This window comes from Echiichthys vipera, assembly GCF_963691815.1.
Source record: "Echiichthys vipera genome assembly, chromosome: 4".
Taxonomy (NCBI): Eukaryota; Metazoa; Chordata; class Actinopteri; order Perciformes; family Trachinidae; genus Echiichthys; species Echiichthys vipera.
The window spans coordinates 8,747,299-8,767,633 of NC_139829.1; the positions used below are offsets into that span (position 1 = coordinate 8,747,299).

Below are 20,335 nucleotides of genomic sequence, written 5' to 3' on the forward strand. Positions count from 1 at the left end.
TTTTTTGTCTTTAGAGGGCAAACGTAAATAATGCGTCTGGTGTCTGAAATACACTGCTTTTATGTTGAATAGTTATCAGAGTTGAGAGTAAAAACATCCATGAAACAAACTTTTAAACCCCGAACAGCTATGTTTCTTGTATTGTTACGCGTTAACCACAAGCACTGAGACCTGCTGTTATATAGCAGTCATGCATCTTACCTGTAACTCTCATTCTAACTTCCTCCCACACCTTGCAGGTAGCAAACACTGACCACAAGACCCCCGAACAGCGGGCCTATACCCAGCACACCCCTCTGGAGCGAGGGGGGGGGGATAAGTTTCACGTCTAAGATTAGACAACTTCCTCAGATGACAGCCAAACGATCTGTGTCCTATAAGAGGAAACAGGACTTTAGGCTGTTTTTAATGTACAACTGAGCCCTACGCTGGGCCTCCAGGTGAAGCGCATTGGCGAGCAAATGCAGTTAACAACCAGCGGGCACTCTCTCAGCCTGCACTGACTTTCAACTCATAGTTGGGAAAACAGCTAATGAGGTGGACAACAGAGCCTAAATGGAAAGTCTTTTCACCAGCGGTTACATATTAACCGACACAGCAGTGTCTCATTCAGCTGAAGGTGAATACGGAGAGCCAACAGGAAGCCGTAATCACCAAATCTTAACCAAGAGGAGCCGAGGACGCTTCCTCTGAGACCGACAGAGATGATCTTTCAAAATAAAAGACTGTTAATTGAGTCTATGAGGAGGTGTTTTGGGTAGCAGCTGCAAAAGAGTGAAACCTTTTTTTTATTACCAAAAATTAGAAGATTAAGTTAGCAACTTAACTACTGATAATTACCTATATACAGCCTTTCCAACCTTCAAAAATCCAGTTAGTTAGACCAAGACTGTTCTGTCCGGCAGAGTTTTTAAAGTTTATTTACTGAAGCTGAAAACATTCAAACAGACCAATAACTGAGGTCGAAACCTTGTAGAAGGGATCACTTAAAAAGGCATCCTTTAGCTTAGAAAGTGGTTGGTTCCAATGCATTTACAGGAGAAATTAAACTATCAGTCTATCCCTAAAACCTTTTAGAGTAATGCAATCTTTCCATTTAGTTTGGAGAAAGATAAAAACACTCACCATAGTCCACTTTTAACTAAAACAGAAGACACAGAAGTTGCCTGATCCGATGATCTGAAGTAGGACTCACAGTGTCAACAACACAAACCAGAACAACTCGTTTTGTTCCTCCTCAGCTGTTACATAAATGACAGGAGCTGCAGGTGCACGTCAACTGATTTACAGGGACTCGGGTCGGGTTCCTCTTCACGGGGAGGTGTGTGTGTGTGTGTGTGTCAGTGCTCAAAAAGGGAGACGACTAATTAATTAACTGCGATATGAGCAATTAGACCTGCAACACAAATAAATCCGCAGCAAACTAACAAGCAATCAGTGAGTCAGTATATCATGATTCTTTGTTTTCATCAACAGAAACCAGAGAACTACGGGGGTCAAAAATTCTCAAATATCTCATTTGTTCACTAGAATTTATTTTTTGTACCAAAATAATTATGGAGAATGAAACATAACTTAAGTCTCAATAAATACATAGATCAATGCATAAATAATCAATAAGCAATACAAACACAGAAATAAATAAATCTAGGTGAACAAAAATGTAGAAACAAATATAAATAATTTATTTATTCATACATTTATTTATGCATTCTTGTATTTATAGAGAGATTTATTTATTTATTGAGACTTAAGTCCAGTTTCGTCCTCCATAAATAGTGCATTACCATTAATTATTAGATCAACTATTTCATGAACTGGCTTCCAGGTTAGACAGAATCAGTTAATCCTGAGTATTATAGTTAATCCCTATTAGTCGAGACTAGATAGTATTTAAGTATTTTTCAGGAAAAAATGTCAAACATATAATTCCAGCTTAACTATTGTCATTCTAATGTGATAGTAAATCGAATGTATGTTGGTTTTGAACTTAGATTTGGGCATGAAAGCAATGTGAATACATCCTCTTTGTTATTGTCAGGACCTAAATTCCACCATGCAGTGAGTCTACACCCCGTTTTTTTGCCATATAAAAAGTGACCAACTTTATATGCCAGTTTTGACAGGATGTGGTGCGACAGTTCACATTTTCCACCGTGAAGAGAGAAAAAAACAACACAAAGCTGGGATTTTGTAACCTGTGTGGCAACAGTCAACAGCCTGAGAAGTTAAGAGAGGGGCTGTAAAGGATGCAAACCCGCTGTGCTGAATATTCAACATGCTTGTTTTTCCCCTAATAAAAAGCTGAGGCTACAGATTTAATGGAGGGAAAAAGCCTCCGGAGAAACAGGGATAGTTTTATTCAGAGCATCAGAATTGGGTGTGCAGCAGCGTGTTGAGCACTTTATCCTTCTGTGGATAACCGACATGATTGTGCACAGGTGTCTTTTTCCAGCTGTAAGAGTAGAAGAAGAACACCAAAGCAACTAAGACCAAATACGGCATGTTTCGGTGCTGGTAGATACATGTGTATCGGCGTAGTTGCAGAACAAGCGGTGGCTACTTGTCGTCTCAGCTCTGCGCCTGGTCCTCATTAGGAAATGCCTTTGAAGCTTTGCAGAAGAAGCTGCTGTGCCGACTGCAGGCCAGACGCCCTAGCGCTGACGTTCACTACCGTTTGGCAGCGTTTTAGCCGCGCCATTGACCCCCAGTTTGTGCCGTCTGACCGTTTCTTTCGCTTTGATGTCCTGTGTGAGCCTGCAGAGTTCAGCTGGCCTCAAAGCCTTTCAATTACCCCAGCGAGGAGGGAGGAACTTACAGGAATGAAAAAAAACAGTCAGACGAATGGATTGTTGTCTTCTCCATTATGAGCCTACTGTCAGGAGGGTGGCAGGTCATGAGGGGAGTGGAGGAAAAGAAAACACTTCCAGCTACATTCAAGCAGCTCAAAGTTAAGACTTCCAGTCTTCAGGAAGGATGAAGAAGCTTTTTACGCCCAGACATGTCGTTTTCTTTTCACCGTGGTATTTAAAGAGGTATAGGGTATCATTTTTTCATACTAGTGTTGTACTGAAGCAGGGCTTGATAGTAACAGTTGCAAGGTTGCCATTGGCAACCAACCACCGGAGGGACAATAAAATGCGAATTAATATTTAATATTTGTTGTATCAGGGATATTTAAATATTGCTGTTACAGTCAGAACACTGTGCATGATAATGGTGCAGGTGTGTTTGTGCGTTTACTCACTGGTATGTGTTTCAGAGACAAAGTTTTAAGATTTGAGATACGTTGTTTCTAGCGACCGACCTCTTTGGTGGTAAGATGTAACTGCAGGCGAGCCCCTGGGACTTCATCTCCCAGAGTTCCTTTGGAAACCGAACAGTGTCGACTGTATGATGTCAGTAGCTCGGCAGCTCTCACCTGCAGCAATGCGGCGTTGATGCCTTCACACGCTCAACATTGATAGGAGGCCCGAAGACAGAACGGGAACGTCATAAAACACGTCTGGAACTTTGCTGCGTATTTGATTTTAGCGCAGGAAAGTCTCCAGAGATACTCAGATTGTATTTCTCTGCAAAGAGGAAGGTACAAGCTCTTTCGTCAGTGGGTCATATGATCAATCACCATTGTCTTAACTCACTCTTTGATAGACATTAACATCCATGCAAATGAATTCAACTGACAAAGTACAAAATGAACCTGAACGAAAAACCAAAAGGAAATTTGTTTTCTTTTAGGTCACATTTTTATTATTTTGGCTCACATAACTGCAAAGTATCTAAGTTACTCAAAATATAAAAAGGTGACTAAAAAATGACAAACCGTTTCTGTTGGCAACCAAAAACTGATGCCAACCTGGCAACAACTTGTAAAAGTTAGTGTTGTTTTAGGGCGCGCTCACACTATCCTCCCGGACCGAGACCCGGACTTTAGGGTACTTGTCCCCCCTCCCTCTCCCCCCCCGCGCCCCAGCCCCGTTTGTACTCACACTACCTGGGCCTCGGCCAATGCTTCTTGCTGTCCATACGCCTTCAAGCCGTAACACGTCACACGCATTGATCGCGTGTGTGTGGCTTTGTTTACAAATCTTTCCATAGACCTCTGAGTTTTTGTGCGTCTTGTCGACTGTTTTTGAATATTTTCATCCAACCAAATCTGCAGTAAACACAACGTGAACCTTTCACCACCATTGTTGTTGTTGTTAAATGTCAGCGCATGGTCCGTCCTTCTATTTACATGTCCGAACAGGCGGACATAACGCTACTGCCGCAGGGCTCGTGCTCGTACACGTGCGCACGCTCGTGCTCGTACATGTGCAAACGGCTCCGCTAAAGCCCACCTTTTTCAAGCGGGCCGTGGCGGCCCAGCTGGCCCCAGTTGAGCGCGGAGCGGGTGCGCTCACACTACTTAAAGGTACTAGACTTTAGCTGAAAAACCGGTTTTGGCCGCGGCCAAAAGGATAGTGTGATCACGCCCTTAGACAACCTAAATCTGCAGCAACTGAAAGAGATGCACATCAAAAGTTCAAATCTTGTAATCAAAATGTTTAAAACAAGCACTGTACCTTTACAAAAACAGCTTCAGCAAGCCAGTGTGTTCAAAAACGTAAAAAAAAAAACATACTAACTAATAAATGAACAGTGAATATTGGCCCAAATGTGTTTCATCACGAGTACCAACCACTGACAGAGCAGTCGTCCGTAGAGTGAGAGGATGAGTCAACCTTCAGTCAGTCCTGTTGCTGTATAATCACACATCAAGCTATTTCTGATGCCATCACTTTCAACTGCAGCCTATTCTTCCTCTGGTGCAGCCGCAGCCGTTGTACACGAGGATAAACACAGCATTCAACAACCATCATGAAAATCAAACACACGCTCTCACCCTGTCATTATTTTCATTCCTCTGTCTGACCATTTCTAACCTCATTAACGGACTTTCAGAAAACTCGTCAAGTGTGTAAATATGCTTGAAAACGGATCTTTGTTGTTTTAAGATACGAACAAACTTCAGAAACAGAACATCAAGAGTGTAAAATGACTTCTGGAACGAGGATTTAAAATTACAGAGCAACAGTTTGGACCATCTGTAAGACACATGCAGAGACATTCAAATCCAGCTGAGTCTACAACCTCCTGCATGTTTTACTCGTACTGTAAATTTCTGAAATGTGGGATATAAAAGTATTAACATCAAAGTCTGAGAAAAGGCAAAAATCAAACGTTTCTTCCAGAGGAGAGCAGGTGTACTTAACAAAACAGCATAAAAGACAACAACTCTGGCGTCTTTAAAGTGCTGTGATGACCAGAAAACGCTGGGGGGAAAAAAAGAAATATCCAGATCCTCCTACTCTCAAGACAACTCTATCATTGGTGTATGTTATAGGTTGTGACAGACTGTATAATAAAGATGGACGTAGCTTCCAGGTCTGAAAAGTGAAGCCAATGGTGAAGTTTCTTTCCGGCAGGGGGCAAAAATAAGTCAGTTTGTACAGAAGTCAATGAGAAAATGAGTCTACTTCTCACTTGATTCATTACCTCGGTAAACGTTTTCCTAATGAGCTTATGGTCACAATCATTAGTTTTAAGTCTTCTTCCATATAGAATGATGTTCATTTAGTAGATGATGGTCCCATTTAGAGAAAAATAGACGATAAAGTCGCCATGCTAACAACCAGATAGAGCTCTAGTAATGCACATACACTTCACTGTGTACATTAAACAGCCGTGACTTTGTTTCTGGGTGTTGTCTGTAGTCTCAGGACTTTGACCATCTCACCATATTAAGTACAAACACCATCATGTGCAGCAGTTCTATTATTAGGAGAATATTCCACACTTGTGTATCCAAACCTCCAAAATCAAACGAACAATGAACTCTGCCATCAGCAAACCACATTTTTTTACAGGAACACAGCATTGTAGAATAGACTGGACCGTCTTGGACCCCAAAAGACTACTTTAAAGGCCGTTACATCATGACTTGCGGTTCAGGTGTCTGAAATTGCTGCTGCTCTATTTTAGGAATGTGCTTAATCTGGCTTAACCGTTTATCTCGACAGCTGCTCTCCAGAGGTTGCAGTGTCGCCCTCATGAGGGTTTGGTGCACGACCATCAACGCAAAAACAAACATCTGCAGGTTTACGCGTGAACAACTGAAACTTGGCACATATTTTTTGAAGATGTGGTTATGATTACTCTGACAGGATTTATTACTGCCTTTGTGGAGTAAACTGCACCTGAGATTTATCACTCTGAGATTTCACTATTAACTGCCTTCAGCTAAAAAAGACAATCGGCCACGTCTGGGTACTTTATTTCTGCCAAGTTCCAAACAGTTTGTGGCTTTTATTGGTTTGATTATGATTTTAGCCTTCAGCTTGTTTGAGGTAATGACACTTAATTTGTTTGCAAAGAAAAGGACGTTGCAATTTATCTGCCCAAGTAATCATTTGTGGAAAATATGTATCAAAATCAGCCTGTTGCAGGATTTTACTGAGGAAGGATTTCATACTGATCTTTCATTGAGGTAATGATCTTCAACTTTCACTGCTCCTTAAATACCTGACTATAAAAAGGAAAAGGACAGGTTTACCCTTTACTCCAGAGACTGTGTGGTGTATCATTAATCAGCCTATTCAGCTCTCTGCAGCATGACGTTGCCCTGAGCAGCGATTCAGGACTTCATTCTCTCTGTTCAGGACATGCAACCTTTCCTCTTAAAGAAAAACAGTAATGCCTTCTTTCACATCACTGCCCCCTGGAGGAAACAGAAATTAAAAACTTCAAACTGCATTCCTCCACGGTGGCAACAGTAGAAAAGTGGGAAAATAAGATAATAGTTATAAAATTATCCAATTCAACTTTAAGTCTGGGTCTATTTGAGGACTGTGCAGAGCAAATTGCTTAATATTTTACAATGTATTTTATGTGCATTTAAAAATATTTACATTTTTCTCTCTTTAGAGCTGCAACAATTACAAACCATTTTGATAATCGTTTAGTGTCATTTTTTAAGAAAACAAAAAGTCAAAACATTCTGATTCAAGCTTCATTGTGAATATTTTCTGGTTTCTTTCCTTCTTTAGGACCGTAAACTGAATATCTTTGAGTTGTGGACAAAACAAGACATTTAAGAACGTCCTCTTTGGACTTTGGGAAACACTGATTGACATTTTTGACCATTTTCTTGACATTTTATAGACAGAGCGATTATCGTGAAAATAATCAACAGACATTGATAATAAAAATAATCATTACTTGCAGCCCTATAATTGATTAATCCGTTTCCATTTCTCCATGAAGATCCCAAGGTTACAACTTCAAATTTCTTCTTTGTTCCCACCAACAGGTCTAAAATCCACAGAAAATCCATTTATGATTATAGAAAATACTGAATAAAGCAACACAACTCACATTTGAGACATGACTTATGCAAAAAAACTTTTGTCTGAATGCTATGTAAGGCTTTTGAGCTTCTGCTCTCTGCGTAAAGCTTTGTGTTTTGTGCACCTTCACAGAACTTAAAACCCTTAAAAAAGGTCCCAACAAAAGGCACGCTGTAATTTGGGCATCCTCATCAAGACAGTTGAGTTTATGTCCCTCCCTCACTGACTAAGACTCTTGTTCACTGGCATCAGATCAGACAGTGGTCGTACTGAGCAGCTTTCATCCTCCTCCCCCTCAGTTACAGTTCAGTCTAGTTTGGACTCTGTGCTGTTACACCCCCCCATCCCCAATCTCTCTTTATCGTCCCACTCCGTGGTTCAGTTCTGTCACCCTCCCCCCAAAACATGACCTCTGCCCGGCCTGCACTTGACCAAAGGACAGGCAGGAGCCTCTTATTTGTTTAGCTCTTGAGAGGAGTCACTAAGGCGGAGGAGGGTGGAGCCGTGAGACGTGAACAACATCCGCAACTCACCACCCCCCATGCAGGGGACCCTCCCCAGTGGGGCATCATGACACTCAAGCTGTCTGTGCAGGTACACCATTTGTCCTCCTGCACATTTGTCTGTCCATCTCTTTTAGTCCAGACTACATTTGAAACGTTTTAAAAGACTAAACTGGATCAAACATCATTGTGCACACTCAGAGGCCACATTATTAGGTACAATCTCACACCTGTCCTGCCGTTAAATCTACTTTTAAGAGGTGTTAATGTTTTAGCATTGAGGTCACATTTAGTGATGGTGTTTGACTGAATTATATATTCAGAGATGCTTTTAATATTCTGCTTCCCTCATTATAGTGACTATTTGGCCCTATGCTGATGCTCTTGTTGAGGTGTTAGTAATTGTGAAAATAACTAAAACTATCTTTTGTTTTTATTCATTGTGTCATTCATACTCTTTGAGTTACGTGCGTGCATGTGGTAAGAACTGTTTATCTCTCTGACGTTAAACAAACACGCTCAAACTACATAACTTTGTCTTTTAACACTTAATTTCCTGACGTGACCCATCACCATCAAGTCACTGCCCCCTTGTGACATAATTTGCCAATAGACAAAGTGTCCAGATTAAGCTTTCAAAAAAAGAAACCAAAAAACACCCAATTGGCTCCAACATTCGTGTTTGTAAACAGGGATGATAGAAATATAATGTAAAGCAACTTAAAGTGCATCGAACCATGAAGATGATACCCAAAAAGCATAAATAGTACATGGAAATCATCAAATGGGCATTATTATTAGTATTATATGAATATTATTGTTTTATGGACAAAAGGTGCCATCTTTATTACTGTCAAGAAAAACTGAACATTATAGATTTGGTAAATGGAGGTGTAATGGATTTTGCTGCTACAAAAGCTTGTACTAGTGTACCTAATAATAATATATAAAGTAGCTACTGAGTGTGTTATTTTGTGTGAGCCTCATTAAAATTCAATATTCCGATTTGTGTAGAATTACTTGAATGTTCAGCATGAAAAAAAGCAGTATTTAAGTAAAGAGATATTTATATCAAAATATAAAGTACCAAAAGTAAAAGTACTGATTATGCAGAATAACCCCTGACAGAACAGTATACTGCATATATTGTATATATTGAATGAGTATTAAAAAAAGAAGTAATCTAATTCTGAGGGCATGACAAGAAAACGCTTCCACTTTATCTTCGTCTCAAAAACACGACAGCTTTGCTTCAAACTAAGTCTCCAGACTGAACTCCAGATGAAGTCTCCAAAAGCTTTCACTTCTGTTTGTCAGCCTCCTTTAAAAAAAAGGGGGGGGGGCATTTTAAGTGCTCCAATGTTTGCTTTTGTGCAAAGTGAGCCCACAACGGCTGACCTTTTGGGAGATGGACAAACGGGACGCACCGCTGCCCTTCTCCTCTGACAGCAGCCAGACAATCGGCAACAAGCTAATTAAACTGATGACAGCATGAAGGAGGGAAACAGAGGCTCTTTCATTATACTTTAACAACCAAACTAAAGCTGAAGCCATAAAAAAAACAAAAAAAACAACTCTTGACACTATTTATTAAAAGTACTGGTTGATAGAGCAAAAGAGGCTGCTCCATCCTTAAATGTGGTGTTTGATGACAGCTGCGTGTGTGTGTGTGTGTGTGTGTAACACCAGCAGCCTGTTGCTCGAACACATAACTATGTCAGGAATGTTTTTAGAGCCGGATAAACCTCGTCTGTGTTGATTTGATTGGACTTTTTTTTTTGTTCAGCCCACCATAAACACTTGAGCCGGTGGACCAATTATAGTGTTAATGAGTCGCGGGCCACGCTGCGCAGAATTACTGCCGGAGGGGAGGCTGCGTGGTGGTGGTGGGAGGGTTACACTGATGTATAGAGAAGCTGCTCAGGGTCCCGTAATGATCAAAAGCTGCATAGACGTGATGGAAGGAGGAGGGGGAACCATTTAAATGGGGGACACGTTCTTTTGCAGCAGGTTGTCACGCAAGCATGCGACCTGAAATCCTGCCACTAATTATGTGTCAGTGTGAAATCAGGTGGGGGCTTACTCCAAACTTTAGGTGATTGAAAATTCTCCTACTTCTGAAGCTAAATAAAGCCTTTAATGAGGCCCTATTATGCTAGTTTTCAGGGTCATATTTGTATTTTTCCGGTCAGCTACAATAGGTTTACATGCTTCAATCTTTAAAAAATACATAATTTCTCATATTATCCATTGCTGCAGCACCCATGCAGAACCTCTGGGTGGCAGGCTCTGTGAGCTTCAGCCCCTCCCTCCCGAAAAGCCCAGTGGGCTCCGATTGGTCGGCTGGTCTGCTCTGCTGTGATTGGTCGACTAACGGGAAATGTTATGCCCCTTATGATATACGCAATCAGTTACCTAAGCAGCTGAAAACACCGTCTATATGGAAGCTAGCCACGTCCATGCTAATGTTAGTTTTAACAGGTTAGCTTCCAAAACAAAAAAAAGCATAAAAGTGGCTGAACTCACAGCTAACAGTTTGAGCATGTGTGTAGCAGCATGACCAATAGGGAAGTCGGGATTCTTCTACGCAGACAAATCACCGAAATTCGAAGAAATCTCTAATAGCAACCAACAACCTAGCGTTCAGAGCTGAGCACAGCCAACCCAGACGGTCGACAGGGCTCACGCCTAAATGCAAGTACTCCTTATATTGGACGCTTTGGTATTATTTAACATGACTATAAAACATTATAACATTTATAGGTCCGAAAAAACGGAAAAGCATAATAGGGCCACTTTAAAAATCCCTTTGGATCAGCTGGAAAATGCATCGTTGCAAAGGGTTGTTTTTCTGACACCAAGAGACTCTTTAGAGATATGTGGTTCTCCCAGGACGGGCTGTAACCCACCAGTAAACAGAGCAGAAGTACAGGTTGCTAACCCGAAACAAACAACTCCCCTGTCATCCAACTGCATTTACGAGAGAAGAATGCACAGAGGTCTTCAGGAATTAATAGGCCAAGTTATGGTCGTTTCATAAGACTGTGAGGTTGGGGTCCGCCTCCGCCAGGGGTGTGTTGTTTTGCTTGTGATTTTCATGGACAGGATATCGAGGCGTAGTCGTGACGGGGAGGGGCTGCAGTTCGGTGGGCTGAGGATCTCGTCTCTGCTTTTTGCAGATGATGTGGTCCTGATGGCATCGTCGGTCAGTGACCTTCAGCACTCACTGGATCGGTTCGCAGCCGAGTGTGAAACGGCGGGGATGAGGATCAGCACCTCTAAATCTGAGGCCATGGCTCTCAGCAGGAAACCGGTGGACTGCTTACTCCAGGTAGGGAATGAGTACTTACCCCAAGTGAAGAAGTTCAAGTACCTCGGGATCTTGTTCACGAGTGAGGGGACGATGGAGTGTGAGTTTGGCCGGAGAATCGGAGCAGCAGGGGCGGTATTGCAGTCGCTTTATAAAAGAGAGATGAGCCGGTCAATCTTCGTTCCTACCCTCACCTTTGGTCATGAAAGCTGGTTCATGACCAAAAGAACGAGGTCGTGGGTGCAAGCGGCCAAAATGGGTTTTCTCAGGAGGGGGCCTGGAGTCTCCCTTAGAGATAGGGTGAGAAGTTCAGCCATCCGTGAGGACCTCGGAGTAGAGCCGCTGCTCCTTTGCATTGAAAGGAGCCAGTTGAGGTGGTTCGGGCATCTAGTAAGGATGGCCCCCTGGGCGCCTTCCTCAGGAGGTGTTCCAGGCATGTCTAGCTGGGAGGAGGCCTCGGGGAAGACCCAGGACCAGGTGGAGAGATTATATCTCCACACAGGCCTGGGAAAGCCTCTGGATCCCCCAGTTAGAGATGGTTAATGTGGTCCGGGAAAGGGATGTTTGGGGTCCCCTGCTAGAGCTGCTGCCCCCGCGACCCGACCCCGGATAAGCGGTTGAAGATGAGATGAGACTGAGTAAAATTAGCTGATCATAATAATCATTTTACTAAAGTAAGCTTGAATGTAGGCCTTGTGGTGGAGTATTTTCCCAGTGAATGAATATGATGAACGAACACTTGATAGTGTTTCTCTTTGGAAAAGAGAAGAAAGAAATTACACAGGCTACAGAGATAAAGACTCATCAGGGTCAACAGGGCTCCACCCCCAAACACACACACACTTAACTTTTCTGGATGTTGTGGTTTTCACACCCTTTTCACCAGCTCACACATATCTATAAGAAACATGACGACTATTGTCTCTTATCATGGTTGATACATTTAGCTATGGAGCAACAGTATATCAAGAACTCTGTGATGCTCACAAAGGGATTTTCGCTTTTTACATCATGATGAAAGGTTACATAAAATTATATAATTGATGATTTTAAACACAGAACCATGTTTTACTGAGCTCTCTTAAAATCAATGAATGGAGGGCTCCCTCAGCTTTAAAACTTCTCTATTATTAATATTCTCCTCCTCCTTATTTATGTTCTCTCTTGACCCCTAAAGTAAAAACCAAAAGATGAAGTGTCAGGCTCCATAGTTTGAGATTGTATGCTATCTTTGGTTAAAGTGCCTTTAATGCATTCGCACCCTCGTCCTGGTATAGATCACATTAAACTGGATCACCTCCAAGTATGGAAGATTTTAAAACTATGATCAAGGACTGTTTGACTATTGAACGCACACGTCCCCGCAGCTGGTGATTATAATGTAATGATGTGATTGTAATGCAATGTTTGTTTTTTTTTGTTTTCAAGTGTGTACTTTCTTTGTACTTGCTGTGCTGCTCTCTTGATCCCCTTGCAGAAGAATTTCTGAATCTCAATGGGTTTTATTCCTGGTTAAATAAATACATAAATAAATAAATATATATTAGAGTTCAAACTGGTCAACACCACCAAGACTGTACCACATTCTGGTGTTGCTGGTCCCTTTATCATTAAAACATTATGACTTTATTTGCTACTGTAACTTTTATCTTAAAAGCTCAGGAGAAAAAACATCAACATTTAAATGTGATGTAAAGTATATTCACGTCCGTCTGTTAAGCACCTCGTCCCCAGCTGGCCCCGACGCTGCTTGGCTTTTGTGATCCTCTGCGTGTGCTTTCAGCTGGCTCATTGTTTATCGACGGTAAGGTCAGCGCCGCACTGGTTAATGTGGCAGTGACATCAGTGGTTAGGCCTGATTAACTGGCCTCAATGTCGTTTATCATCAGGGACATCATGCATACTAATCTGGGGGACTCGCTGTTATCCCCGCTGGGACGTCTTGTGATGCTAAAGCAACCAAACTGTAGCAGTAAAGGGTTTATTTGGCCTTGAGTGCAAAAAGCATCTATAAGATGACACCAACAGATATTTTAGCAACAAATTCTGCAAGTAAATGAGGTGACTGAAGCTCTTAAATCCTACTCTTCATTCACTCTCAACTTCCCCTCTCTAAAAAGCTTTTCACTGAGATGGATCTCATCCAGAGGTAGCACCCCCAAAAGAGACGAGCTTAAGGACCGACTTGAGCATGTGAAAAGAAAGGAAAGAAGACCAGGGAGGGAGAGAGGGAGGGAGTTATAGAGTGAGGACTAATCCCATTAGGATGGCAGCTAAATGATTTGATCCACTGAGAGAAGGGGACATAAAAAAGTGGTGTGTGCATGTGTGTGTGTAAGATGACAGTAGCGATGAGGGACAAACCTCCAAAAGGAAACCCCTTTCTCTCTCCATCCTCATTGAAGGCGCCCCACACACACCACTTCATTCCCAAATTTGAAAGTCTAATTTATTCCCACGGGGGGAAGCTACAAGGAAATATTAGAACAAAGAGAGGGAAGAGTGGGATACTAGCTGGTGGCACGCACAAATTCAGCCACTAAACCAGGACAACACGGATAACTACAACTTTCTTTCCACAAGAAAGTCTCATTATCGGCCTTTGGAGCCAACATTTCAGATTAAAAACCCAATTTTGAAGAGGACTGTTGGCATGTCTGGTGCTGCAACCTGTTAAATCTGTCGGCATGTACATGTACAAGAGAATACATTTGCAGACACGAATGCTAATAAGACTATAAAAAAGGTTTTTGACCCCTTACTTTGAGAAATAAACATTTTGAAACCCGTTTATAAATCAACATAATTGCTTAAAGTCCAATGCCGTATCAGCACACAAACAGCCTAAATTAAACAGTCTAAAACTGGCAAAAAAAAAAAAAAAAGAATCTGGAGATGAATCTGAACAGACATCTTCCAGCTTCTGGTACTTGATAGTTTTTGATATTTCATGCTGCTTCAGTCCATACAAGGAAAAAGTATATACCCAGCCCTTTACATACAGCGTATATGGAAAAACACTGCATCCCGTCACGAGCAAAACAAACAATCTTCGAGGAGGTTTGAAAACCCTGACAGACGTCATTCTCCAAGAAAGACAACAAAAGAAACTCCCCCCGTGTGCTTAGGGTAAAACTTCAACGGCTTCAGGAAGTCGTTTAAGACAACATATGGGTGCTTGGCTCAGAGAGAGCAGCGGTGCAGGTGAAGACTGACGACAGAAACACTGGGGAAAAGAGTTCCACATGCGTTTCTAGGTTTCCGTACAAAAGTTCCCTGCAATATTTTATAGTCGACGTCATGCAGATATGAACATATGGAATAAAACATTAGGGAAAACGGGACTCGAAGGCACGTCACCCATTTCAACAGCCAGTTAGCTTGTAGCAAAGTCTGTCAGTCAGTTACAAACTGTCAGAAATGGCAGAGTTTTGGACGGAGGCTCAAAGAGCGCCAGTGAGAAAAAGACAAGACGAGCTAAAGAATATATAAGGAGAGGGCAGTGAATCGGAGAAAAAAAATATTTTTGCCGTTCCATCACGACTAGAAATGCAGCTGTAGCAAGTTTCTCACGAGCACTCAATGTGTTTTCGGCTTAAATGCTTAAATCAATTCTTACCTTTCTGGCATTTTTACACTTTTTTTAAATCTTTAATGTTTAATCTTAAAATGCTCCTTATAAGCAAATGGCACACTAAAATGTAAAAGGAAATCCACCAGGTGTTGAAACTCATCAATATTAAATTCCCTTATATTTCTGATAAAAGTCTGACCAATCGTTTTATTCAGTCCGAATAAAATTATTTGCAGAGTTTCCTGTCCGTCTGTGAGAGAGAGCACGGAACGGTGAAGAACTGATGCGTCAAGAGGCGAGACGCTTGTCAACATGGGCTCTGCTTTCCAGCAATGGTGGAGGCTAACGCAGCAGCATCAGGAGCTAAAAAGAGACGAGATGGTGGCAGTTTCTGCTGGACAGGTACTTTTAGTTTGACTGATCCTAGAACGCAGCATTTCATGTGATAACGCAGCATCAAAATAAGATCAGTTACTACAGTTCCGTAATACTCTGTTATTTGAGCAAGGAAGATTAGCGGGTGTGCGTCATGCCAGAAAGGGTAAGAATAGATTTAATTGAGAAAAATAATCAGCAGATTCATTGACAAACAAAAGAATTCATTGCATTTGCTTTTGTATATTTTTTACTTCAGTTACACCAGCAACGATGCAGATTTGTTCACAAAACTTTTACACAACATGAGAGGCACTGCTCCAGTATCTTGGGTGAGAGTCGTGCGTTTGAAAAAATAAAAACAGTGAGGATTCCCAGCCGTCGTCGAGCAGAGGAAGCTGTATTAACTGTGGGACTAACTAATGACTTCCGTGTCATCCTTTTCATTATCGTGGTCTCAGCTCGCGGTCATGGGGTCAGAGGCTACGAAAACAGTAGCATGCCTTCATACGTATAATGCACCACATTGTATTGTGTTGGCAGTGAAGGGGTGAGGCGGGTGAGGAGGGGAGGGTGTCTTCCCAGTGGGAGTCATCCTGCCTGACAATAGCAGGAACATTCCTGTGGAAACAGTGTGGCATTATGGCTGCTGGGAGGATCCCCACTTCCACCAAAACTAAGGGATTAACTCCCAGGGTATTCTGGGAATTTTCACTGTCACCTTTGGGAATGATTCAGAGGAGGGGGCAACATTTTCTTTCAGTGCTGTCAAAACATGTCAGCATCACTTTAATTGCTCATAAAAACGTTTTTTCCAAGATTTTATCAACAGCTCTAAACAGGGACCAAATATTCCCAAACTTTAAAGTACAGTGTTTCAACCTCAGGGCGTTTTTTACACCTATAATTTGTTTGCATTGTTTTCCAATTCAGAGGCTAAAATAATCCAACTGTTGCATTTGTCCTTTGGTTTGTTTCTGCGTCAAACTTAAACCCGCCTCAAAACCAACGCTGATTCGATGTTCAATTGGCAAACGGCTTCAAATTTCCTCCGTAGCACGTTACCAGACTGTTCTGCGAGTAAAATACACTCGCGAGATCAGGATGGTCTCACGAGGTTAACATTCAACAGCCGTCCAAAGTTGTAAACAAATGCAAGAGAAAATCTTTTTTTGGTTAGACATCTTTCGCCCATGTCCCCTTTTCTTTTCTTGCCAAAAAAAGCAAACAAAACACTATTTTACAGCATTACTGCTTCAAGTCAACGACTCATTCAGTCTGTAACTTCGCTAGCGTTAGGCTGTCAGTCAACCGCTGTCTGCTGTAAACATGTGAAAGTTTGTCATGCATCAACACAAGTTTTCTTCTTTACATTTTACGATGGGTGGAGGCCACCGTGTGAGTGTGAGTCATATTTACGAGTTGGCTGCATTTACACTGCTAAAAACAAGCGGCTCCAGGGATCGATTGGAAGCCAAACCACCCCTCTTTGGAAATCTCAGCGAACTTGTTTTTTTCCCGCATCCGAGTGCGATTGCTGTGTTCATACATGCCCAAACAAAAATGTCTGAGAACTCCCAAAGAAACCGTGTATTACTTCTCTACAACACCTCTCTACGAGTTGAGCATTTATTTTGTGAAATGAAAACATAATAAAAATTGAAAATGACTGTGTAAACAAAGCAAGACCGGTGACTGATGCACCCGGATGAGTGCCAAAGAGGTTCATCACAACGCTGTTCTTTTGTCACATTACTTAAACTAATGGTAGTAAAGGTTTATCGGACTTAAGCCACTGCCATGAGGATTTAAGCAAGTGTAGTTTTAAGTGACTTAGGTGTTTGGCTGCAATACAAAACATCTATCAATTAGATCTAGAAATGTGTCACAATCCTTGGAGACTCTTTGCTGGGAACTAAAAAAAACAGACAAATACAACAGGTAGTAGTGAGCAGTATATTATGGTTCATACAGGTAGGGGTCTGGTGGTAAAAGATGCATAAAAAGCAACAAGAACATTCCCTGTTTGAGTCTGAAATTTGTTTAAATTGGTGTTTACGTATTATCTTTATGTAATTACAATCTTTTTTTTAATGTCCAATATTCTGCAAACTAAGCTGCTGGTTTCTGAACATGCTGCACATCCTTCAATTTAACGTCATTTATCCGTGAAGGACATTCTAATTTATTTGTAAGATTTGAGGGTTGAAGGTATTTTAGCAATATATAGTAAAACTCAGTAATGTTCTGACTGTGGGTACTATAACCTTGCTTTTCATGTGAGGACTCATATCAAACAATTTATAAAAATGTATTTGAGATCATCCTGATGACTCTTGCTACAAAAATTATGGATGTATTCTAACATCACTAACCGTCTCTAATAAACAGACGGACAAACTGGCCAGAAGGCGCCATCCAGGAATAAATATTGACTCGAGTGGTGACCCGTGCTCTGCTATTATTTCAGTGACGCTGGAGGGCAGGAACAATCAGCATTTGCCGGTGGAGAGCTTTGGTGGCAGATGTCACTGAATATGCAAAACAGGTAGACGAGAGAGGAAGGGAGGGTAGCTGCATCAACAATGAACAACAGATAAAAATGATCAAACATCATTAATCTGTGGTCAAAACCCGGCATGGGGAACATTATGTCACCACATTATGCCTGTTTTTGTTGAAAGTGTTCTAATAAAATGAGATCATTGGGGAAAAAAGTGAGCCTCAACACTCAGCAAGTCCAAAAATATTGAATTAATTCATTAATTATGCAGGGTTTTCATTTTCAGACCAGTCCGGCGGAGACACCACCACATCAGATACACTCCACTTGATATGGTTTCAAATATCAAACCATCTTTGGCTGAACACACACAGTGTAGTATAAAGTCCTGTTTACAGAGAGCACATTTTAAAAAAAAGACAACTGTGTCTTAGTTTACTGTTGGAATAAATATTAATAAGTCAGTATTTTTTCCACCCCTGCTATCCAGCTAGCTCTTGTTAGCTTAGCAACCCGAGAGAAAGGACACAACTTAGCGTGTTAGCTAGGTAACATCTTTCTAGCTTAATAACTAAAAAAACAAAATAAAGAGGCTACTTATTTTATTCACGCAATCATCTGTTTGTATTTAATCTAACAGCAGCTAGTTGGCTAATTCATAATAAGGTGCTTTGCCATTGTTGTTGCTGTTGCACAAGCTAACAGGAGCTAGCTGGCTGAGTTTGGTAGCAGTTACCAAGACTTAGTGAGCACTTGTTAATTGTTTAGAGGATTGTTTATAAACAATTGTCATTAAAAACACTCAATAATTTTGCTGTTTATGTCAACGTTACTAAATATTATTAATTAATTAATAATTAAAATGGACTAGAGACAGGGTCCATATACCCGCTATATAAATAAGTTGCTGGGTAGATGATCTGTTCATATACCTGTACATTTCTGCATTTATTATCATTTATTTTATTATGTCTTTGTTTTAAATTATGGCATAAATTTTCTTTTTTGGGCTGCATATGTTCCACCTGTTGCAGCATGAAAACAAAATCATACTGCTGCCTTGTGTCCTGACGAATCAAATGTTGAACCCATCTGAGCTGTTAAAAAAGTGACAACCTCAAATTTGAATAAACAAAACAGGCTGACTTTACACAGCCTTTTCAACCCGTGCAATGGGATAATACATTGCTTTCTGGTGTCACATTATTTAGCAGAATTAATTAAGACTTTCCAGGAAATAAAGCATAGTTCTCTCTCTCTCTCAATAAAAAGTGATAATCAAACATGACGTTTTAAAAACAAGATAAGAGGTATATGCACCCATAAATATAAAACAAAACACATGTTTTATCAAAGCAGTGATACCACTGCTTTGATAAAACATTTACAACACTGTTGTGTCAACAAAGCGGTATCCTGATCAGTGATTTCCTCACAAAAAGACAAGAGTGTTACATCTAATTATAAAACCTCATAAAAACACACAAGATCAAAACTATCCATCTATTAAAGGCATCTCTCAATAAACCCTGCCCTATTGGTTTTGTAGCATGCAGGATTTATATTTGACAATGATTAGGCATCTAGTTGGACTTTTGTTAGGCATGAGTCCTTCTTTAGTCAGCAAGTGGAGATTGTAGTATGGAACAGAAGAGACTTGACCTAATTTTCCAGTTTTCTGTTAAACACACAAGACTGATGACTGGGAAAAGCATCTCACGTCCGGCTGCGTTCTGAACGAGCGAATGAACGCAGCCCGTGGCCTTCGATCACAGACGCCTGGCAGAGAAGGAGACCTTGTCCTCAACACTCCTCCGAGGGGGGAACATGGGAGGGATAGGTCGAGGAACCTGTGGACGGCGTCGCCATGGTGATCTGACCCTCATTTTGTGGAAACTGAAACCTGAGAGGTTTTGCAGGGCGAACATTGTCAAGCAAGACTAAAAAGTCACACAGCCAAAACACTGTGGGACATCTTTCACTTCACTAACGGCACATTTTCTGTAGTTGTGCAAGTGAAGTGAACACATAAAAAAGTATAAAAAAAAACAAAAACAAAGTAGCAGATCATCACACATTCTCTCTATCATCTATGTGTTGATTACAGAGCACACACAAGTATTTTCTCACCATAATTAACGTGAGATGTTGAAACGCGGCCTCCCGCAAACGCAGCCTCATATTAAAAATGCTCCCCCATGTGGTGTGTGCTGACAGCAGGCCTTCATGTGCACAGAAGCTTTAACCACAGCAGATAAAGATCAATGGTGTCACCCGGGAGGCAATCTCCACTGTAAACAAAGCCCCACTGACCGCAAGAGGAAATAATTTACTGCTGGAGTTTAACAGTTTACTGAGAAAACGCCCGACTTCTTCTCTCAGGAAGATGTTTAAAAATACCTTTAACTGGAAAACAGCTGACTGGAGTATTTGTTACATAACCAGTGGAAATGAGACATTTACTCTAATTATAGGAAAGATTATCCAACCGCCTCACGCCTTCATTTCAAATTTAAAGAATGCGAAAACTTCAAAAAGGAAGCTCAACAGCTGTGTATTTGTGTATTTTACAGTGAACTACAATCCTCCTCATGAAACTACATGCAGTTTAAAAACCAGATTATATTTGAGTTAAGGGCATACTTCTTAAACACCATGTAAACACCGTACCCCGGAGTTCTC

The 20,335-nt window shown here is 41.1% G+C and overlaps 1 protein-coding gene across 7 annotated transcripts in view; it reads right to left on the reverse strand.

The window, feature by feature from the left end:
- The window catches only part of kank1a (KN motif and ankyrin repeat domains 1a), a 64,891-nt gene that overhangs the window by 34,038 nt on the left and 10,518 nt on the right, over positions 1-20,335 (reverse strand). The window contains exon 1 of one of the 7 annotated variants that reach the window (XM_083912583.1): positions 202-239. The exons of 4 other annotated variants lie outside the window; for them this stretch is intronic. Coding sequence is in view for 1 of the 3 variants with exons in the window: in XM_083912584.1 (XP_083768710.1) it covers positions 202-214 (13 nt within the window). In the remaining 2 variants the exon portion in view is untranslated. Of the gene's footprint in view, positions 1-201; positions 240-1,125; positions 1,156-20,335 lie in introns of those variants that run through there. 2 more of the 7 variants (XM_083912584.1, XM_083912581.1) reach the window with 2 other exon arrangements.